The following is a 23,918-nucleotide window of genomic DNA, read 5'->3' on the forward strand; positions in this document are numbered from 1 at the left end:
CCGTTCATGAAAATACACATTAATGAGCCACCATCAGTCACCTCCCAGTGAAAGACACCAACAAATATTTAGCGCCACAGAAATGTAGGCACTTTACAGACACCTCAATCTCCTGAACTTCACAAGATGTTCAGTAGATCTTTTGAATTTCTCACGTCACAACATTCGTAGGTCCATGTTTGACATGCTGGCAGCTGGCGACCGCTGCTCAGGACCGTTTGACGCTTTTTCTCAAAAATGGCTGCCAGGAAGTATTTTTGCGGATGGAAGAATTGTGTGTCTAAACCGGAGTAAGCAAGCGCTGGAAATGTTTTTTGTTTTCGGGGAGCTAAAGACTGACCCGACAGTCACTGCTCCTCTTCTTTCAGAGAATAAAGAGAATAAATAGATATGGGCTTTAATTTGTTCACATGTCAACGTGGGATTGGTTTAAAAACTAAAAAATATCAAAATGGGCACGGCATCCTTTGATTTTTCACTATGGACATCCCTGGTCTTTTGCAATACTGTTGTCATGTAAACAGGGCTTGGGTCTCTATCCTAAAACAAAGTCTGGACAAATATGCCAAAATAAAATGCATTTATTATTATTTTTTCAATTTGAATAAAATATTTATTTCTTATGCATTTATTTTAGTATGTTTTTATTTATATTATGGCATATAATGTATGTATTTAATTGTTTAAGTGTGCATTTATTAAATAAATATATATGTACCATATATATATATATATTTTTTAAAAATGAAAATCCTTAATGTATTCATTTTTTAAATGTATTAATTGTTTAATACAGGGGTGTCGAAAATGCGGTCCGGGGGCCAATTGAATCCTGCGGCTTCTTTTATTTCTTGGCCCGCGACACACTGTAGAAATAAAATTGAACTAAAAAAACAACAGCAAAAATGTGAAAAACAGAGCAAAAAGGCGCAATGAAAAGCTGAAATATAACATATAACATATAGCTTTATCTTAAAAAATATACATTTGAAAATATATATTTAAAAAAATAAAGAATGTATAAAAGAAATTCTAATTATATATAAGTTACCAGAATACATATATATATATATATATACATATATATAATACACAGTGTAGGTAGAATATATAATGTAATATAATACCAAGAGTTCATGTGTGTCCTGTTTCTGCAGTGTAGACATTTGCAGAGTGTAACTGTGGCCTCACCTGAATTTGAATGAGACGGCAGAGAAATGTAACAGAGGCAAACTTGTTTCCGGCGTCCAGGTCATCAAAGCTCTAGAGGAGGGCTACCGTCTTCCAGCTCCGATGGACTGTCCCCCAGGCCTTCATCAGCTTATGTTGGATTGCTGGCAGACGGACAGAGGAGATCGTCCCAAATTTGATCAGATAGTCAGCATTCTCGACAAGATGATCCGGAACCCAACCACACTGAAAACGCCAGCTGGGACATGTACAAGGTGAGGACACCAAAACAAACATCATTTATGTTTCTTTGTCTGGTTCTAATGCGATGTACTTTAGTGAAGGGTGATCATATTTTCATTTGAGAAAAATAGCACACAATACGAAGTATCGGTATCAGAAAACTCCAATCCGATCTAAGAATATCTTTGTGCTTACATACACCAGGCTATGATGCAGTGTACAGAACTGTACAGAGATAAATACTACATCCCATTATGCAGATGTGAACAACACCTGGAGTACAGCAGCAGCATTGTATGCAGAACTAGATAGAGCTTGCATGTAAGCACTAACAGCACACTACTCCCTGAAAGATGGCAGATGCCACAATGGAGTCATAAAAAGTTCTCAGGAGGGCCCCTAAGAAGGCTCACTTCCCGCCCCTCATTATTGGCAGTGGGCGAAGCTATGGATGGTGCTGAACACACTGGAGAAATCAAAGAACATCATCCTCACGGTGCCTCTAGGTTGGAACGGTGTCCTCTACTCGGATGCCAGGCTGGCTGGCAAACTGCAGCGGGTCCACAGAGAGTCCCACCAGTTGGCATAGATAACTGAGTACCAGCCTCTCCAGTGTCTTCATCAGATGCCACTGGCTTGTAACTGTTGGTGTTTTAGTGTTTTTGGATCTGAGATGTGGAATTCTCTTCAGCAGTATTTGTTGCAGGTGATGAGGACCCGAGATCTGTGGAGGTAAGAGGCAGGCAGGTCACCAAGGAGGCGACGAGGATGCCAACATATGAAAGGAATGGTTCCGATCGATCACCCACGGTTGCTCCCCCGTAACAAACCTTTCCTCCAACGCGGCTGATGAATGGACAAAAAAACACTCTCAATACGTTAGCCCAGGAGAGTCCAAAGCGTGGCCCGGGTGCCATTTGTGGCCCGCAGCTGTTTTTTTATTGGACCGCGGCACATTCTGGAAATATAATTTAACAAGAAAACCTAAAAGTAAAACGACAACAACAAAAATGGAAACATCAGTAGTAATTTTACGAAACTCAAAATATTAAGAGAAAAAAAAAAAGTTGGAACCTAGCGAAAAACAGTTAAAATTTTACAATATTATGAGGAAAAACAATGTCACTTTAGTAGCATAAAAAAAGAGACTTTTTTACGTTAAATGATGGGAAACAAAGAATGAAGATTTCATTTTGGCAAAATTTTGGTTAAATAAAGTCAAAATATTATGGGGGCGAAAGTCGTAATATTACCAGAAGAAATTTTACCAGAAGAAAGTTGAACTGTTGGGGAAATAATTAGAAAAAAATGATTAACAAATAATGAATAAAAAAATGTACATGTATTTTTTTTAAATGAGGGGAAAAAGTTACAATTTTACAAGAGTAAATTCATATGATTATGCGGAAAAATAATGTAATTTTAGTAGCATGGAAGCGTAGAGTTGAAACATTAAAGAAAAAAGACGTCATTTGTCACGGTGCGGTTGGGTGCCGGTCTGGGAACTCCAAATGCAGAGGCTGGAGGCAGGTAGGTGAGCACTGAATTTATTCTGTCCCAGAACTCACAACGAAAAGCGATGGTGACAAAACAGATACACCATGAAAAAATGAAACACAAATAATGCCGGTTGGAGGCAGAGTCTGCTGAGCGCTAGCAAGAGACTGGAAACAATACGAGGCTGAGAGACACACACGGCTGGAACGTGGTGTAGCGAAGGAATAATCCGGCGTTCTCCAGCTGTCCGTAGTCAGCTTAAGTAGTGGCGTCGGCACTCAATTACAGGTGCGTTCAGCAGCTCCGCCTCCAGCCCGGAACTAAGGATCTGGACAGAAAACACAGAAAAGGCACGGGAGACGAGGGCAACGAGAGAGAGCCCTGTGAAACGTGACATCATTTTTTGTAATATTATGAGAAACAAATTGAATAAAGTTGTCATTTTTGGGAAATTAGGTTGTGGGATAAGTTATAATATTATGAGAAAATAATATAATGAAGTCAAAATATTTTGTTAAAAAAATAATTACAAGAATAAAATTTACAAATGGAAAGTTGAAAGATTTAAAAAAAAAAAAAACAGTAGAAATTGAAAAAACAGCTGTAATTTTACAAGAATAAAATATTAAATATTAATATTATTTAATATTAATATATAAAAAATATTAAGATAAAAAGTTTGTATATAAGAAAAATAAGAAAAACGTACCAGTAACAGATTAAACTGGGCGAAAATTTTAGTAGCATTTCACTTGCAGTATATCACAAAGCTGAGATGCAGAAGTTTGGGCACCCCTGCTTTCGTCCATATGGTGTTGTTTTGCTTCTGTTTGGGAAACATTCAGCCAAAAAAGTCCAGATGTCAGTTGCCTTTTTCTCTCTTTCTTACCCAATTCCCGTCAACACCCTCATGTTCTCATCCCGCAGACCAGCTAGACCCCTGTTAGATCAGAGCACACTGGATTTTGCTGCTCTCCACTCAGTGGCAGAGTGGCTGGAAGCCATCAAGATGGAACGATACCGAGACAACTTCACAGCAGCTGGCTACAGTTCCCTGAAATCTGTGGCCAGGATGTCAATTGAGTAAGTGGATCCCTAAAAAGCACCAGAAAACAACAATTCATGCTGTCATCATTTAACTACAACAACAAAAGAGGTACTCTGATCAAACGGCACAAGTTGAATACAGAAAGTGTGCAAACAAATGTATTAGCAGTTGCTGTGAATCATAAGCGGGGTGGGATTAAATAAGCTTTGCTTCTTCCTACTCCTTTTTGGACATGTGGAACTGCGGATTGTGACGTGATGTATTCCAATGTAGCCTGGATTCAAGTTCACAATAAAATCAAACCATTACCAATCAAATAAAAACACCCGTACAAGTCTGGTGCTTGTGTGTCATTACAGTAACGTTACTGACACCTAGTGACCAGTGTAGAATACTACATATCATCACAACGTCTTTGAATGCGTCTTCTGAATGCCTCATATTTGGATTTTACTTCATTTAGCTATTTTTTCCCCTATGCTTTAATTACTAAAATATTTATAAATAAGGAATCTTACTTTGCGGAAATTCGCGTAACCAATTAACTGTGATAAACGAGGGAGTACTATACCATGTTGTCTCACTAAATGTCCAAAGAAAGAGATGTGTGACTCGCTTGCCTTCACTGACGGATGTTTTGTCTCGTCTTCCAGGGATGTCATGAGCGTGGGTATTACACTAGTGGGCCATCAGAAAAAGATTATGAGCAGCATACAGACGATGAGATCACAGATGCTGCATCTTCACAATCCAGGTGTCCAAGTCTGACAGAAGCAACTTTCATGGAGCATTATCTGACATGGAACCTGGCTGGAATAAACGGACTAACATGTCGGCCGCATGTAGGTGCGCCTGCAGTGGGGAAAAAAACGTTTTTCTTCAATGAGACATTGTGGACTTGAAGGAGAGGAAGAAATGCAAACAAAAAGCGACAATGGACGGGGCAAATCAGATTTTCTTTTCTTTTTTTTAAATGAGCTAATGAACACATATCAAATCGTGCGTTGACAATTAAGTGTTTAAACTTAATGACTCAAACACTAAAGGCAATGGTTTGCCTTTAAAAACAAACATAATGTTGTATTTACAGGTTGGGGTTTGGCAGTTAGGTGGTCAGTAACATACCAGGGTGCATAGAACAGTCTATGCTTTCCTCGACTTGGAAGCAGGGTATACTCAGTATTATCCAAATATGGAGGAAACATACCTTTAGGCTTCAAGGGTGGTTAGGGTTCAGATTAAAACCTGTTTTTCGTTTGTAACATGCCATGGTGCATAGAACAGTCTTATGTTTCCTTTAACTTGGGATAGAAGCATACCTTTAGGGTTCGGGGTTGGTTCGAATTAGGGTTAACATACCATGGTGCATAGAACAGTCTATGTTTCCTCCGACTTAGAAACAGCATATGCTCAGTATTATCCAAATATGGAAGAAGCATACTTTTAGGGTTCAGGGTTGGTTAGAATTATGGTTATAGGTTAGGGTTAGGGTTGGGCGTGTTTGGTTAGGATTAGGGCTGAAATCTGTTTTTCATTTGTAACATACCATAGTGCATAAAAACAGTCTATGTTTCCTCTGACTTGGAAGCAAGGTATACTCGGTATTATCCAAATATGGAGGAAGCATACCTTTAAGGGTCAGCGTTGGTTAGAGTTGAGGGTTCTCATTTGTAACATGCCATGGTGCATAGAACAGTCTATGTTCCCTTCGACTTGGAAACAGGGTATACTCGATATCATCCAAATATGGAGGAAACATACCTTCAGGGTTCGGGGGTTGGTTATGGTTAGCGTTAGTGTTAAAATCTGTTTTCCCTTGTAACATGGCATGGTGCATGGAACAGTCTACGCTTCCTTCAACTTGGAAACAGGGTATACTCAGTATTATCCAAATATGGATGAAATATACTTTTCGAGTTCAGGGTTCGTTAGGGTTTTCTTTGTAACATCCCATGGTGCATAGAACAGTCTGTTTCCTTCGACTTGGATACGGGGTATACTCAGTATTATCCAAATATGGAGGGAACATACCTGTAGGGTTAAGGGTTGGTTAGGGTTAGGATTAAAATCAGTTTTTCTTTTGTAACTTGCCATTGTGCGTAGAACAGTATACGTTTCCTTCGATTTGGAAGCAGGGTATACTCCGTATTATCCAAGGAAACATTTTCTTCTACCTTTTCTGTTGACCTAACTATTTGAACCTCATGTACATGTAGGGAAGTACAATTTTCTGGGACAGTTGTTTTCGATTCGTTTATTATTTTTTAAGGATTCCTTGTGCGCAACACTGAGTAGATGTTTCTTCTTTGATTCTTTGTCAATGTAGCAATACTGTTGGCGTCCATCACAGGAATTGTAGCTACAGCTATTTGCTGGGTTAGTGCACTGTTGAAAGACCATATCCAAGCCCCCATAACTTCTTTTGACAGAATTCTGCCTAAATGTTGCACAGTTTTTGGGTACATTCTTCCGCTGCAAATACATCGAATCAAAAAAGGAGAAACGTGAACTCCCTGGACGTGTCACTGCCTTAAGTGTTTGACGTACTGCTTGTGCGAATGCTTTTTTTGTGTGATTTCTTTTGAGGGTGAGCTTGGGTTGTTTTGTTTTCCTTGCCGTATGATGTTTCGTTATCTGAAACTTGCACTGCTGAAATCAAGATCGAGGACACGTTTCAATGCTACAAGTGCTAGTCTGCAAAGAAGAGATGACCTAAACAAAGCAATAATTACCAGGTAAAATGGGTCTTCACTTGCCATTTCCAAGGTGCTAGTCATGTGTGCTGAGAGGAGAAGACCCCTTTGGAAGCACCATTCAATCACGAGAAAGTTCATATTTATTCACCAGCAATACTTTCTGATGATCAAAAGGAGGATTTGGGTGTCAAATTGCTGGACCAAAAACTGGGCAGGGACAGATTGTGACGCTGAGTGCCACGGTAGAAGATAACAAAGACAATCTGTCAGTTTCATCATCACCGATCATCACTTCGAACCTCAAAATCATCGCCACCCAATTGAGTTTACAGAGCAGTATTATTTAAGAACAATAAGAAAATGCCACTTTTTCACTGTCTTTTTTTCCACAGAAACATGTTTGCTTTGGTTTCCTGTGTGGGTAAAGCACCGCTCATCCGAAATGACCTTTGAGCTCATCAACAAAGATCTGCTTTTTTTTGTCGTGGCTCTCCATTTGCACTAAACTAGTGTGGAGTGGTTTAAAAATCAGCCTATTGTCCGGGCATTGAAGCCATCGCAACTGGACTGTTCGCGCTGCAGTGTTTGATGACCGACAAAATAGCCAATCTTTTACGTGGTCGTTCTCCTTACCAAAAAAAAAAAAGTACGACTTTTGCATCCGAGAAGTGACGCCCAGGCGCAAAACATGACGTCACTCATTGCCGTGTGCTTCCGGATGTAAACTTCTGCTTTCCTTGGCGCGTTTGAGGCAATTTCAAGGATTTTGTGCAACGGGAGAGAAGACATTTTCATGACCAAATGATCCCGCGCTCGGCAGTGGTGTCCAAATTAAGGCCCAGGGGCCATTTGCAGGTTGCGGCAATTTTTTTATTGGCCCGCGCACAAGAAAACTTGACAGCAAAATTGAAAAACCAGTAGTAATTATACAAGTCAAAGAATGAAGAGGAAACGTATATGTCGGATATACGAGACCCGTACGTTCAGACGGCAGTAGCATCGGCTACATATCGGATTTATATCTATAAAAGTACCAACGAGGCCTGGGTCATGTTTGGAAAAAATGGGAATTGCTCTTTTCATGACGACGTGAAAATATCAGAATTGACCTGCAGTGTGAACATAGCCTAAGACAAGCTGAACAGTCCAGTTGCAAAGATTAATGAATGAGAATATTCACAGGCAACAATCAGCCTCGTCTTAATAAATTGTGAAGCCATGGCAACCAAAAATGTAAGGAAGTCTGTCTGTGGGACGGTGTGACTGTGAAGGAAATACATTGTACTTTATTTACTTGATTTCATTATTGTTTATTGGGCCTGAGATCCTAAATAAACAAGTGAGAAAAAACAATATCAGTACTCCAGCCTTTGAACTTAAGGGCGTTAGCATTTCCAGTTAAGCTAACACACGTGCCTGGAGTGTGGGGAGCACAAGCACGGTGAGAACATGCAACCTCTGCACGGGCCCAGCCCAGAAAAATGAAACACAGTGGAACCTGGATCGGATAGAGTGAAATAAGTGTTCGAGCCAAAACATGATTTAGTAGGCCTACCTGGTGGGGAAACCTTTGTTGGCAGTTCTTCTTCTTTCATCAGAGTTGGAGGTTGGTCCACTCCTCTTTACTGATACTCTCCAAATCCTGAAAGTTTAGAGGCTGTCACTTGGCAACACAAGGTTCCCGCAGATTTTAAATGGGATTATAAGGTCCTCCTTTGTTACCCATTTTCAGTGTTCAGTGATACATGGCCTGGTCAAACTGACGGTTTCCAACTGTGTGTTTGACAGTGGGGATGGTGTTCTTGAATTTCTCTGGAGTTGATGTCAATCTGGTCTCATGTGACCACATTCTCTCACGTCTGAGCAATTAATCGACAAACGTTCAGACGCGCTTGAACATTGGGGTTGATGATGTGTGTGACTAAAGCTCAGGGATGGGCTGGCTTCCAACCTGAAGGTTGTTGGTTCGATCTTTTGCCCTCCTGTGACCATGTCAAAGTATTCTTTGAGCAAGATAGCGATGCTGCGTCACCAGTAGGTAAATGTGCTAACAGTGTCAAAGCGTTATACAGGTGAAAGTCCGTGTGATCCCTCACCTTTCTCGGAATCATCCTTACCCCACCAGGTGGGATCTGGCATGGCGCTATCTTTTAGGTCGACGTGCATCTGTGGGGGGTCAGAATTCTTGTTTGCCAGGGAATCAAATACTGATTTCAGTCAATCAAATACACATTTTTCATTTGTTATTTTTGTCTGTTTCAATGCACTTTGCATAAAAAGTATGGACTGTCTATGTCTTTGTAAGAGGGTAAGCCCAATTTCAATCAGCAAGGGATTAAAGAAGGATTTCCCCTGCTGTCTGTATATACGTGCTGTAGGTAGACACATTCAGTATATTGACTGGTTTTTGGTTTGTTTTTTTACTACATGTGTGGTTTCTGGAAAAGATCATAGATCAAAGGGTGTGGTTCAAAAAAACCTCAGAGTTCGAGGATAAAGTTGTACATTTATGTGAAAAAAAGTCGTACATTTACAAGAAAAGAGTCACAAGAATAAATTTAAGTCGTAGTATTACGTTTCAGAGGGAAAATAGAGCATTGCTCTTCAGGAAGGAAGGAAACAAAAGCAGCAAAACAGAGCAGTTGAGCACAAACAGATTAGCATGTTTAGCCCTTCTCACTACCGCCTTCCTTAGCCCCCCCCCCCTTCACATGCCCAAGACCGACGGTCACAAAAGTCCCCCCTTTTCAAAGCCGTCTCAGAGAAAACCTGTAACAAACAGTTACGGGTTTTTTCTCGTAAATGTACGACTTTATTCTCGTAGTATTACGAGTTTTTTCAAGTAAATTTCCGGCTTTATTCTCGAAATGTCAGATTATTTTAATACTCCGTCGTAACAGGCATTGCCTGAGACAGCTAGGAAAAGGGGGGCCTTATGTTACAGTACCTTTGGCCTTGCGCAGACGTTTTCTCGTAAATTTATGAATATAAGACTTTTTTTCTCGTAAATGTACGATTTTATTCTGGAAATCTCAGATTTCTTTTTTCAGTGCGGCCCTAATACTCCGTCGTAAAAAGTGAAAAAAAAAACTAAAAAATAACTCAAACTAGAGCGGGGAATTCATCATTTTGGGCTTAAGTGTATGGTTGATGGGGGTCTTGGTGGGGGTCTGATCCGAGCACCTCACCTAATCTGTACACCAGAGTTCCTCAATCAGGCAGACGAGCAAACAAATTCATTTAGTTCACGCAAAATCGTCATCATCAGATTCCTAGGTGTGGTTTACTTCAACTCGACTAGAAAAAAACCAAACGATAAATAAAATGAAACGTAAAAAATAGATAATATTGTATAATATTAAATCGCATACAGCAGGAAAAAGCTCGTGAGGAAATCTTTTCGAACTGTTTTGATTCAGCACTGCAAATTTGTCACTGCTTTAGTGCGCTAGGACTTGATTCCAAAGAGTGCAACACTGTTTTGTTTTGTTTTTCGTGTAATTGTAAAACTTGTATATTTTATTTATATTGTTTTTTTTTTTCACATATCACCAGACAACAGAAAACTGAATCAATGAAAAATGCACTATATTTTTTTATATCTTCCAGATGACTGATGTCATCACTCACAAGCATTCAGTCGTGCATACGTTTTCATTTAGGACCAAAGACCATGGATATGATCTCAATTTTATCAATGATGAACGTTTTTCACAAACAATATAAGATTTTGCTATTTATTGTGCGGTAAACATAACGAGAATGAATCAATGTTGATTCTTTTTCCTCATCAGAAAATACGGTGTGTAAAAGTCCATTCAGCTGATCATTGTCTTTGACATAAAGACTTCTGTTTTTGCTTAGTGAACCTTTGTACATATATTTTTGGAAATAAAATGCAATATCTAAATATTTGCGTCTCATGAGTCATGTGATTTTTTTTTTGTATGTGTGTGTATTTTTTTTTATTTTTATTTTTAGTGTGGGGTTCCTTCTTCAACAGAAGTGTCCAAACTGTGGCCCGGCGGCCATTTTTATAGGCTCGTGGTACAGTCTAAAAATATAGTTAGAAAATATTGATATAAAATCTGACAATATAATTCTAAAAATATAAGGAAGAAAACTACAAAAAAATGTTGGAAAATTAAAAAAAAAGAAAACAGAAAAAAAGGAAAAATCCGCACTAATTTTACAAGAGTAAAGTCAAAATATTAGCAGAAAAAAGTTCGTGATCTAATAAGAAAAATTGTCGTACGTTTTTTTTATGAGATTAACACAAAATACAAATGTTTGGAGCATAAAGTTGAAATACTAAAGAATCAAGATGTGTTTTAAAAAGTTGTAATAATATGAGAAGTAAAAACAACAACTGAAGTTGTCATTTTTGGAAAATTAGGCTTTTTCTCTAACTTTGAACCCTGCGGCTTATGCAGCGACACGGCTAATACAGGTATGTGGTCATGTTCTCATCTTGTGACATCTCCTATACTTCAGAACTACGACTAATTGTTGAAATATATAATTGGGAAAACGCTATTACTAAGCTAGTCCATCATAAGGGCAACAAAAAGACCACGAAACAAGCGAAGAACGCCGAGAAGCCACCATTCTCTGGTTGAGTGGAGTTCCTCCAGTTTAGGGTGAGCAACAACAAGCACAATTTATACGAATATGAATATATTGACAAGATGGCAAAGCCTCTTATGTTGAGTGAAAACCAAAAAAAGAGGGCATGTAGTGGAATTTGTGCAGCGATCGGCTTGTTGACACATACCTGCATCTGGCGGGGGCTCCACGCACGCAAAGGCAGCCACGAAGGCGCCGCTGTGCCGTGGCAACGTACGTAGCGCCACAGGCGTGCACGTCATATGTGCTCATGTATACTATACATGAATAAATACAAATACAGATACAATAAAGCACATTAAACAAAACATAAAATGCTGTGCTTTTCTCTTGGAGATGAATAAAGTTGCTATCCATCCATCTAAGGCTGACTGCCGAAAAATAGGACCCCGGTTTTTTTTATGGCAGGTCGCAACCACTGTTTCGGTGCATACCGCCACCTACTGTTCCGGAACGTAGACGCGTTGTGCACATGCACAGCGACAACCCGCTAGTCACAATCTTCCGTCATAGAAAACACACACAGAAATGGAAATGATGCCGCTTTTCAGTTAAAGGCGATGGATTTGGCTGTCAGAGAAGGAACCGAGTCTTGCACAGATCCAAACGCTATCTTCAAGGGGTTTCGAAAGGCTGACGCTCGGCCAGGAGGACACGGGGAGCACACCGAAAGAGAGAGAGAGCTCGACGATGCTGTTCAATTCTGAAACGGAAGAGGAAGACTTTTGTGGTTGTAGCTCCCAAGAGGACAGCGATGAATGACTCTCCTGGTAGGCTACTGTTATCTATGTTACATGCACTACTCTGCACTGTTTAAATAGCCGTGTTGCACCACCGTTTGACACGCACTGTTTGGAAAAAATGCATTTATTTTATTCAAAGTTGAAAAAATCTTTCTGTGTAATGTACGTGCGCTAAATATTCCATTTTATGACATGCACACTTTTGCGGCTTACATATGTACAGTGCATATGTACAGTAGGTATTTTCCTCTAAATTTTCATAGTTCATGCCCCAAAATTTACGGTAATGTAACGAGAATAAAGTCCAAATATTATCAGGCATAAAGTCAAAATATTACGACAAGAAAATGTACAAATTAAGTTAAAATAGTTGGGGGAAAAAAACATCAGGAGAAATGAAAAAAAAACGACATTTCATGAGAATAAAGTTAAAAAAACTCATCTTTTAACAAGAAAAAAAGTCGCAATTTTATGACAATAAACTCATATTATGAGGGGAAAAAAATTATTTCAGTGGCATAGAGTTGAAATATTAAAGAATAAATCTGTTTTTATTTTTTAAGTCGCAATATTATTAGAAACAAAATAAAGTTGTCGTGGTTGGAAAATTGGGTACCGGGCCTGGTGGTTGGGGACCCCCGGTCTCGAACATCAGAGAGTTCTGTGCCATGAAGTGCCACGTTGAACTTCCAGTGAGCAGTATGAGAGCAATGACACCGAATGTAACACACCTGCTCCCCCATTCACACCTAAGACATCCAAACACTAACACTAAAATGGCTAAATGGTCTCAAATAGCAGCGGTTTAAACATGAATAGTTGTATGTTGAGTGTTGAGTTATCCAAGCTGTACACTCATAAAGTTACTTTTACCTTCGTTGAAGACGTGATTGTGGTAGCGGGATCAACACGGACGCCACCTTGGTGTTTTGCTGTGAGTTATTTCTTGTATTCAAGAGTGTTTGTCAGCTTCTTCATCGAAATGCTGCCGCTGGCAACTTCCTTTGGCTCCATTTGCCTTATTTTGCGGCTGTGATGAAAAGAAAAGCAAAGACCTGAGGTGAGAAACTGGAGAAAGAATCAAGAATCACTCCTGCAATGAAGGTAAAAGTCACTGAAACGGAGAGGGTTCTTAAGGTGTTGAGATTTCTCCAAGGATGCACTGGTTTGGAGCGATCAAAGGTATACAAGTAGATGTGTGTTCAAGTCAAAGAACACGGCAAGTTGTCCTCTGTTTGGTGCATTTGGTCAATAAGCGGCAGCAAGCACTGGTAAACTGTGGTCTTTATAAGGCTTTATGCTGTGGTACTGTAACAATATACAAAGAATACAAAAATGTCACTGAATAAATAAACAGTACATTAATGTAACCAATATTACACATAAACATAATGATTAGCCAAAGGCACATGAAATACAGAAATCAATAAGGAAATTAAGACAATATGATGCTTATTAATATAATAAATCACTATACAGTTAGCTTGAATGCTAATGTTAGCATTAATGAACACAAGAGTTACACTGAACAAAAGTGTACAATAGAGCTCACACAGCTCTAACAACAGAATTAAAACCTCACCTTTATGCATTCACGCACAGCATTAACTTAGGAAAACTAGGATGTGGTGCCTGTACAGCATCGGAGAAGTAATAAAAAAGACGTTTCAACTGACGCAACATCACACTACTGCGGTGCGTTCATTGACGGCCGAACACAGTGGGACAAAACAACGCCCAAATCTAAACATTACCAGTGAAGCATAAACAACACAAAACATGGTAAATTATGGGCTTTCTAACAGTCACGTAAAGTACATGTTCAGTTATCCCTTTCATTCATCGTTTACATGCATTTACTATTGATTGTGCACGTAAAAACATCATTGTAAAACTCTAAAAACATGTTTTGTGTTAGCATTTTTGGCTTTCTGAAATGGATTAATTGGATTCACATGATTTCTTGTGGGAAAAATTACACATATATAAACACTACCAGCCAAAAGTTTTAGAACACCCTAACTTTTCCAGTTATTTATTGAAATTCAAGTGGTTCAAGTCCAATGAATAGCTTGAAACGGTACAAAGGTAAGTGGTGAAGTGCCAGAGGTTAAAAAAAAGGTAAGGTTACCCAAAACTGAAAAATGTGTATTTCCGAATTATCCAAAAAGGCCTGTTTCAGGGACCACAAAACTGGTCAACGATTTAAAACTGTTCTGCAGAAATGGAGGTTGATCAAGCAACTCATTCCTACAGGCGTTCCAAGTTCTGGAGTACTTACTACCTCCTCTGCCTGCATAAAAACAGTGTTCAGAACACACACACCTGGTGAACATCAGTTGAACAGCATCGTACTGGAGAAAGTCATTTGTTGCTACAAACAACGGCAAGAAACAAGGGAATTAACAATGGAAAAATGGAATAATGTAGGTTTTTCCTCCAGAGAAATTGTGTTCGAAAATGTTTGACCGGTAGTGTATACGTAGACACTTCATCGTGCGGCCGCAATACGTCAGCGTGTCCGCCATATTGGATGTGGCAGCTCTGCCTTGTAAACTAACTCAAGGAAACGTACCGAACATCATAAAGCGCCTTTCGACAAAGTAATTTAAGTTCATGCTTATTATTCACCCACGACCCAGAAGAGTCAGCAGCAAGTCAAGTGCAAGACAGTTCCTTTGTTTTTATGCTTTTCTGCATGTGAAGATTCTATATCCTCAAGATCAAACTCAACTCTCAGACAAAAACATCGACTGCTCAGATTCAAGGCCAGATTGCTTCAAAAACGTCTGGAAACTTAAGGATCCGTTTGGTATCAAATGAGCAAAGCAAGACTGCACATTAGCAACTACAATGCAGAGGTGAACGAAAACCAAGAGGTTGAAAAATGTCAACAATGCAGCTGGCTTCCTTGCTAAACGAGGACTGGCATTTAGTGGTCACGACGAGAGGACAAGCGCTTCTAATCGAGGCAGATCAAGGATATGATAGGTGGCTGTCAACAACATCAACGTGCTTCGTAATTACGGCATGTGAGGGCATTTTTATTTATTTTTTATATCATGACTTATTTCTTTTTTGCGGCAAAACAAAGTCATGGATATTGTGAGCTAATTCATGACACATCTGCAGTCTTTGCACACATGAGACAGGAGTTTGACACGTTCTGTGAGAGGCTTGGCCTGACGGATGGCGGCGGAAGTCAACCGTCAATCGGGGATGAGAGGAAAATAATGTTTGATAACATTCTGAACAGCATCAGTGTTCGAATAAATGTTAGCTTTGGCCACTTTGGGCAGCTGGCTTTCCTCCATTTAGTCGATCGTACCAAATTTCATGAAATGACAGAAACATTTTGATGACAACTTAATGCAGAGCCTGTCAAAGTATAAAAGGTTCTTAAAAGGGATTTTGGAAACTAAAGGGTAATGTTGGCGTAAGGAATGCATTTCAATCTCAGTTTTGTGGCCCGGAAGGATCCGATCCAAACGGTTCCAGTCGCTATACGCTATCCTATACTGTACTCGTACCAGCTCCAACAGCATCAGTGGAAAAGTCCTTCTCTGCCCTCACTAGACTGAAACGATACAGTCAGAATAGGACAGACCAAGGGAGACCGAGGCTAAATTGTCAAAAAATTTTAAATTCTCGACATTAACTGAAAAACATGCTAACCGGAGTGGATGCTAACCGAGGTTCCACTGAATTAATTAATACAGTGAAGCATTTTCAAGCATAAAAATGAACTAACATATAAATATAAGGCATTCACAAGACGCATTCAAAGACGTTGTGACGATATGTTGTATTGTACACTGGTCACGAGGTGTCAGTAGTGTTTCTACCACAGGAAGTACTCAGTGACAATGCTAACATGTATGAGTCTATATTTATCAATATAATATGTATAATAATAGAAGATAATAAAGAGGCCTGTCAAATGATTCAACTTTTTGACAAGATTCGTCACAGTTTTAAATGAATTAATCATAATTAATCACCATCATCACCTACGTCTTTTTGCTGTATTTTATTGAAAGAAAGGTAAATGGCGGGACTGGGTTATATATATTTGTATGTATTAACAGCTCCGAATGAATTGAAAATTTAATCTAAAAGACGTCAAACATGTCTGAAAATCTATTTGCCTAACAGTAGTTTCTTTAATAGTAGCAGAACATGTGAATCACTCTTTATGAGCAATGAAGTGTTGCGTTCAAAGACACCAGGTCAATTAAATTGAATTCACATGGTCTCAGTGTGTTTTCTGGGACCTGCCATTCTAATTCTAAAAATTCTAAGAGTTGCAAGTAAGTGTAAATTCTGGGAGTGCAGTGTTGTGCTAGGTTGATAAGGTACGAGAAGCGTTTTAGGATATATTGACTGTGTAGCGCTTTATATGGAAGACGGAGAATTTTAAACTCAATTCTGAATGTTACAGGTAACCAGTGCAGTGAGGCTAACACGGGTGAAATACGATCTCTTCTTCTGGTTCTGGTTAAGATTGGTGCGGAATTATTTTGGACCAATTTTTAAGGATTTTTTAGGGCAACCTATTAACAGAGCGTTACAATATCCATCGTGGAGGTCATAAAAGCACAAACACGTTTTTCGGCATCTGGTAGTGGCAGGAATTTTCAGATTTTTTATGTTTCGTAAGTGAAAAAATGCTATTTTTGGCACTTGTCGAAATTGGGAACTGAAGTAAAGGTCTTGATCGAAGATGACACCAAGGTTTCTGACTGTACTATCTCAGTTTAACAGTAAAAAGTCCATTGATAAGTACAGAAGTCACCTGCATAGCAATGGAAGTTAATGGAGTGTTTTCTACTGATATTGCATAAGGGGTTCATATAAAGGCTAAACAATGCAGGTCCGAGCACAGAACCCTGTGGGAGGCCATGACTGACCTTCACGTGTCTGGATTCTTTATTATCAATGGATACAAACTGCAGGCCATCTGACAACGAACTGAAACCATTTCAGTACAGTTCCGTGCATTAGAATTTGATGGTCAGTCGTTCGGAATGCTGCTGTAAGGTCTAATAAAACTAGCACCGAAACAGCGCCTTTGTCTGTGGTGGCGAGGAGGTCATTCGTCATTTTTACGAGTTCCGTTTCTGTGCTGTGGTGCATCCTAAATCCTGATCGAAAGACCTCAAGTAGATGATTGTTTTGAAGGAAGTTGTGTAACTGTTTGGCAGCTGCTTTCTCTAGGACCTTGGACAAAAATAGACGGTTGGCTATCGGCCTGTAAGTTAGCGGAAATAAGACATGTGGCTCGAGGATAGTTTTTTTAAGAAGCGGTTTGATTACAGCCACTTGGAACGATTGTGGTACGTAGCCTGAAACTAGAGACATATTGGTTATCTTGAGAGCTGTGTTAACTAGTGGAGTAGCATCCTTGAGCAAGCGGGTAGGGATGGGGTCTAACTGGCAAGTTGAGGGGGAAATTGTAGCGGCTAGTTCAGAAGTTGATGGAGCAAAGACTGCTTAAGTGTGTGTCAGTCATCACCATTTCTTCTGTGGTCACCGTGCTGGAGTGATCTGTGTACCGCCAATTGATGGGGGAAGGTGGTTTGTTTGGTGTCTAATAGTGGCAATTTTATTGTCAAAAAATGACATGAAATCATCACTGGTAAGAGTGGTAGGGATGGATGCGTTGATGATGCTAGAACTTTGTTAACCTTGCCACAGTGCTGAAGAGGAATTTGTGGTGATTTTTATTTTGTTCAATTCAAGATGAGTAGGAAACTGTTGTGGCATTACGTAGAGCATTTTCTATGATTTTCAAGGCCAATCATATGCAGAGAACCGTGCATGCAGTGTAGTGTCTTGGATAGTGGCCCCCGCCCCCTTCCCTTCACACTGTGCAGGCGTGCGGCAGCAAACCCAGCATGTCTGCAACTTATATGCCATTTGTGAGAGTGATGTAAAGTTTGCATCCTAAAATATATCCTAAAATATCAGAGTAGTTAATTTATTGTTAATTTATGTTTTTTGTTAATTTATTCCATTGGTCAGTTTGTTTCATTTAGTAGTGACTCTTTTTTCCCCGCACTCGCCCCTCTGTTTTCTTTTCTCTTCTTCTCTATCCCCTCCTGCGCCCGTCCGGCCGCTGCGCTGCACTCGGCACCAGTAAGGGCCTTCGTTTGGGTCGAAGACCGCCCTGTGTCTTGATGGACAACCAATCGGATCCTCCGGCTCAGCGCAGGTGTGATTTTTTTGGGTCTACCACTTGATTTTTTTGTTCCATAATGCTCAGGATCTTTCAAAAAATGTAGAATGACTGTCTTAATGCGCCCAACCTCAGCAGCAATGGCACGCTGCGAGAGGCCTTGCTTACGCAGCTCCACAATCCGACCACGTTCAAAAAGAGAACGTTTCTTAGCTTTAGCCATCAGGAGGGCATGACAGTGTGAATGCCTGACAGGAAATGAACATTTGGAGCAGATTTTGGCTTTTATAGCCTGTGGTCTTAAACTTTTGATCAGCTGATAAACAGCCTATTTCAGTTTAATTGCTGTTTTCAATAAATTACTTTTTCATATCTTTTTGTCTCACTCCCCCTTCTTGTTTGTGCATATGGTAGCTCTACTTAAAACCTCATTAAGATAAAAATGTGCAAAATGCAAATTCTAGCAATTTTTCAACTGGTCTTAAGATTTTGATCAGGAGTGTATATATATATGCTTGGAGTTGTCTAACCCCTTAACCCCTTTAGCCGTTCTATTTCCGCTAGTTTTTTTGTTTTTTATTTGTTTCTGCCGAAAAGACATTATGGTCGGTTAAGTCCCCCCTGAAGGCCCAGGTACCAAATGCACCGCCCGCCAATGTCGCCGACAAATACAGTACGTGGCTCGCAGACGGGATGCGTACCATGGGCCGCCTATTTATAGCCCACAACACTTAACACTTTCCAGTTCACCTTTGACCCTGAATAGTAAGTGGAGAAGAAAATGAATGAATGCTATCCTAGCAAATGTGGAGGACCAGTCCTTTAAAAATAAGGACTGCAGCAGATGAAAACTCGTTTGTCTTTGACGTTTGCCAAGCAGTGTCTTGTTTTGCATGCTAATTGTTTATTTTCCATCAGGATTTAAAGTGCACTGAAACACCAGCAGTACAAAGGCATTACTGCATTATCCTTTCAGTGACGTCCAGTATGTATTTATTTTTATATATAAAGCACAGCTTCCATTATGGTAGTGGATTTACTTTCACTTTACTATCCTTTGGGACAAAGACCTATTGTTTTCCACTTTTAGTATCCCGCTGAGAGACGACAGGGTAAAAGCACTGCTAGATGGAACTAACAATAGCTTCTATTAGTATCAACAGTGTGCAAAACTACAAATGACCATTACATCCTACAAGAGCAGCAACAACGCCGACAGTGGAGGTGGGCGACACTCCAAGTTTTTCTTACCAATACTAAGTAAATACACGGCCAGTATCACCGATACTAATACAGATACTTTTTACTTGGATTTTGCCTTTAATTTGCTGATCATGATTATAATCACGATAAAACATTTTAAGTAAACAAAAAGTATATTTGTATCAACACATTGGTATTAACAATATAGAAATACAACCATACAAGACTATGTAACAATGTGAGCAAAATAATAAAATGATTCCCGTTTATTACATACAATTGGTCAACCTAAATGACAAGTACAAAATAAGTCAACAAAAGCAAATCCTACTATTGGCTTTCATTCAAATGTTTTGTCTTTTTGCCTCCAAAGCCCTCCTGTGTCCAATGGGTTTTGAAACAGTATAACAATATAACAGTATAAAACTAATATATATTAATATACGTATATTATATAGTAATAAATATAATATATATATATATATAAATATATAAATAGTAATCCTCATTTATCTCAATCGAAAGGAGAAATCAGAATCTCAACCGGAATCGTTCAAATTCAAACGATGCCCAACCCTAATCATGTCAGAGTTATGATTACAGGGTCTTGTACGTCTGCCAGCCAATGGGTGGGTCTGTTACGGACTTGCTACCCTGTCAGTGAGAGTAGATCTAAGCTGAGTTTGTGGAGAAGAGCATGTTTTTTCTCCTGGCCTCTACCTCTCTTATACCATCCCGATACCTTTGATCGCAACCTCTTATTGCACATTTTTGAACACCGAGTAAGTAGTTGTCTATTACTCAATAGAGTAATAGACAATTCCCCCACATTCGCAGTACATGCAAATGTGGGGTTTCGAAGAATCCATTGCTCCTACATTCTAAGCATGTATACTTTTTTGCTGGGGTTACTATCTTATATACAAACAAAGTTGTGTGTGACAAAATGTACCTGTCCTGACCGCATGGTTTGCTGGCCAACGGGAGCTGGTGTCTTTGGCGACGGTGGAGGATACCGCAGCGATGGGAGCGAGCCCCGGGCCTTTTATTGCGGCTGGCTTTAGAGCCTGACTTTCTTGGTGGGCTTTCTGGGGATTCGGGTGGCTGGTGGGGTTTAGTGTGTTGAAGGTCCATGTTTTTCCCTCTCGTCACAAAGTGTTAGCGTAGTGTTTGGTGGCTGAGGCAGTGGGGAGGTCCCACACGATCAGCGAACGCCATGTTCGTTTGCTCACGCTAATCTACCTACAGCACAGTACAAAGTGAACTCGCCTCATTGGAGCGTTATTGGATTTATTTGTATGATGTCATAATTCCTATCGCGTTTTCCATGCTGCGTCAGGAACATCCTGTTCTTGTTCCAGCGTAAATTTAAGCACAACTCTTACTGTGCGTTCACGGAAAACCGAGTGGTAGAAGAGTGAAACTACAAATAGCGATGGCTGTGCCTGCGCCATTTTAGGTAAGTCTTCCTGGTGATTATCTTTGAAAAGTGCGAAATTTCAGATCAAAAGTGTGCGTGTGAGAAAATCCCACCATTTATTGAAGTTGATTTATTCCTTAGTATTTATTTATTTGTGATGCAGTCTGTGCCGGTGACGTGTCGGTTCATCCTTTATTTCATTTGTGGATTTGTTTGGGTCTTGAGAATTTTGTGCAGCGCTTCTGTCAGCACCCCCAACCCCGATTCTTCCAGTTCCTGGTCCCAGTTGTGACTGGAAATTGCAACTACAACTGCTACCACAGAAAAGGTGAGATTTCTGAACACACTGTTGGGTTCTTATGGTTGCCATTTTTTATCGGCCTTAGAGCATTTTACTTATTTACGCCCTGTTTTTATTTCCTACAGACTTGGCTTGAGGTTGGTGACGAGGAAGCGGAGCCAGGTGGCGCACCTATTGCTAATTAATGTTAGGGCCTTCTTAAGCCTGCCTTTTGTTCCCTTTGTTGTGGGTTCGTTGTTGTTGCAGGCCACACCCCTCCTCGCTGTTACCTCCAGACTTTGTGCCTCGTTTAAACATCTCTTTTGCTGTTATTACCTAGACTCCTTGGACAATTTTGTTTAGTCTCCTGGCGTCTTTTCCTCAGACACCTTTGCCGTAAGTAATTTTCGTTGCACCTTTTTTGAGTATCAGGCCTTTCGCCTCGCTTTTATTCGCTGTCTGCCTTCTTGCCTCTTGTTTTTTTCAAGCCGTGGGCTTCACCTTTCGTTCACCTCCTTTTTGCCCTGCTTTTGGAGAAATAAAGGAACTATTGTCCTGCATCTGCCTTCCCTTTTCGGGTACCTACACTCATAACATAACGCACACTTTTCTAACTGATATGCGTACAAATGGTGTCAGCGCCAAGCTTGTGAACAATAAACCGACACGAGCGGATATTCGTTTTGACAAGCAAGAGACTGCGCTGCGTGAGTAGCAGCCTCCTGATAAGAATCATCCATAAATCCTTCGATGAATTAATTGTAGAGACACGCACAACAACAAGCAATGACAGTACTGTATTCCTCTTAAACAAAGCGAGAGCCTGGGCTGCCAGCAAAATGATTGTCGCGCATGTTCCGTAGCTTACCGTGACTGAAGACAAGAGTGGATGTACATAATAGCAGTGTGCTAGCGCTAGCTAGCCACCGCAAAGGACTTTCAACACTTCAGCAAAACAAAAATCTGAAGTTTGGAACGTCTTTGGATATTACAGGAAGGATGGAAAACTGGACAAAAGCCACGCCATGAGTAAGATATACAGAGCAGCGCTGAAATCCACTGGTAGCACAAGAAATCTTGACCAGCTAGGCCAGGGTTCGGCAAAATTACCATCAAAAAAGCCATTTTGTCTCCTCTCCCAGTAAAGAAAAACAGCCTGGAGCCGCAAAACATGACACAGCTTATAAACTTGTCAAAGTTGTCATCTTATTTACACGTTAGCTGTCAGAACAACAAAATTCAACAAATAAAAGTGCAGAGAGTGTGTGCGTCCTTCCCATCTCATGTGCGGTCTAGTGTTGCAAACTTGGCCATTTTCTCGCTAAATCTGGCAACTTTCCAAACCCTCTTGGTGACTTATTTTCCCAAAAGTGACGAGCAAGAAATGTAGGGACTGGTATTTGGAGACATACACTACCGGTCAAAAGTTTTAGAACACTCCAGTTTCTCTGGAGGAAAAACCTACATTTTGAAATGTTAAGATGGTCCGTCTCTCTTGCATTGTTAATGCTCTTTTTTCTCACCATTTTTGGAGCAACAAATGACTTTCTCCAGTACAGTGCTTTTCAACTGATGTTCACCAGGGTATAGTACCACAGTTTTACCACTGTTTTTATGCAGACAGAGGAGGTAGTAAGTACTCCAGAATTTGGACCAACAGTTTGCACCAACTGCCAAGGCTTGATCAACCTCCATTTCTGCAGAACAGCTTTAAATTGTTGACCCATTTTGTGGTCCCTGAAACAGGCCTATCTAGCACTTCACCACTTATCCTTGTACCATCTCAAGCTATTCATTGGACTTGAACGACTTGAATGTCAATAAATAACTGGAAAAATTGTGGTGTTCTAAAATCTTTTGACCGGTAGTGTAAAAGTGAAAGCATGTATTGTTCTGCGGTTGCTGCCAAGAGGTCCACCCCGCCTCACAGCAGTGAGTGCACAGTGTCAACACCCATGGCACACTACCTACGGAGTCACCACTGCTGCGATTAGCAGAGCTACAATGCACTTCTCGTTATAAAGCACATTGCTATGCTTTCGTTAATTACATCGTTTTATTTTACTGTTCAGTTAATTGCTTTAGACTCAACTCCAAACTCCCTCACCTTTTTTCTCTCTAGTGAGACTCACCGCATACACTAGCCTACCTCCCCTTCCCTTGCTCATCCAATCAGCAGTCAGAACGCAGTCTAGATGCATTCAACGGACTTGCAGTGAGTCGGATATTTCACATTCGTTCAGAAAATGCACACTTCCCCTACTTCAGTGTTTTGAAAAATCCCCAAACTCGGCAAAGGGAGCCGCAACACGGAGGCTGAAGAGCCGCATGCGGCTCCAGAGCCGGGGGTTGCCAACTCTTGAGCTAGGCCAACACGAATGAGTATGGTACCCGCGGGCACCAGGTATCCCCCCACGACCACATGAGGTGCCCGCAAGCCTGCTTTTCATTCAGGTTTCCAGTTAATAATGAAAGAACAGTAGAAAGAAATGCATTCTGAAATACAAAATGTGAGTTGTGGACACCAGCATTTTGTTAATGTTCTGGTAAAACAAGCATATTCGCTTTGTTTGGGTTTAAAATAAGCTCTGAAAATAAATGTTACAAAAATGAGTAGCTCTTGGCCATTTTCATTTTGTAAAAGTAGCTCTCACAAGGGAAAACGTTGGTGACCCCTGGTCTACATCAACAGATGTTAACTGCAGAATCGTGTCGAATCATATTGATTCGTTTGTATATATTGTGTTTGAATCGTATCATAACTCTTGTATCTAGATACTGTACGTATCGAATCATCTATCTATCTAAAGAGAT

The 23,918-nt window shown here is 40.2% G+C and overlaps 1 protein-coding gene and 1 long non-coding RNA gene across 13 annotated transcripts in view; one reads left to right on the plus strand and one right to left on the minus strand.

The window, feature by feature from the left end:
• The window catches only part of epha7 (eph receptor A7), a 108,688-nt gene extending 96,972 nt beyond the window's left edge, over positions 1–11,716 (plus strand). For all 3 annotated transcript variants that reach the window (XM_054762693.1, XM_054762691.1, XM_054762692.1), the window contains 3 exons: positions 1,252–1,445; positions 3,838–3,993; positions 4,612–11,716. In XM_054762693.1, the coding sequence (XP_054618668.1) occupies positions 1,252–1,445; positions 3,838–3,993; positions 4,612–4,726 (465 nt within the window). In that variant the 3' untranslated portion in view covers positions 4,727–11,716. The remainder of the gene's footprint in view (positions 1–1,251; positions 1,446–3,837; positions 3,994–4,611) is intronic.
• LOC129172703 (uncharacterized) lies at positions 796–22,048 on the minus strand. 10 transcript variants are annotated; one of them, XR_008567054.1, is made up of 9 exons: positions 13,606–13,733; positions 12,897–13,331; positions 8,751–8,820; positions 8,606–8,636; positions 8,377–8,513; positions 8,210–8,296; positions 3,620–4,005; positions 2,244–2,371; positions 909–2,137 (listed from the first exon to the last, which is right to left on the minus strand). It is a non-coding gene; the product is annotated as an uncharacterized LOC129172703 (long non-coding RNA). The 10 variants fall into 10 exon arrangements; XR_008567056.1 differs by adding an exon at positions 796–866 and having other exon boundaries at positions 1,192–2,137; positions 8,377–8,820; XR_008567062.1 differs by having other exon boundaries at positions 904–2,137; positions 8,377–8,820; positions 12,897–13,053; positions 13,145–13,331.
• Between the last annotated feature and the right edge of the window lie 1,870 nt (positions 22,049–23,918).

The sequence above is a fragment of the Dunckerocampus dactyliophorus genome, chromosome 19, assembly GCF_027744805.1.
Source record: "Dunckerocampus dactyliophorus isolate RoL2022-P2 chromosome 19, RoL_Ddac_1.1, whole genome shotgun sequence".
Lineage (NCBI taxonomy): Eukaryota > Metazoa > Chordata > Actinopteri > Syngnathiformes > Syngnathidae > Dunckerocampus > Dunckerocampus dactyliophorus.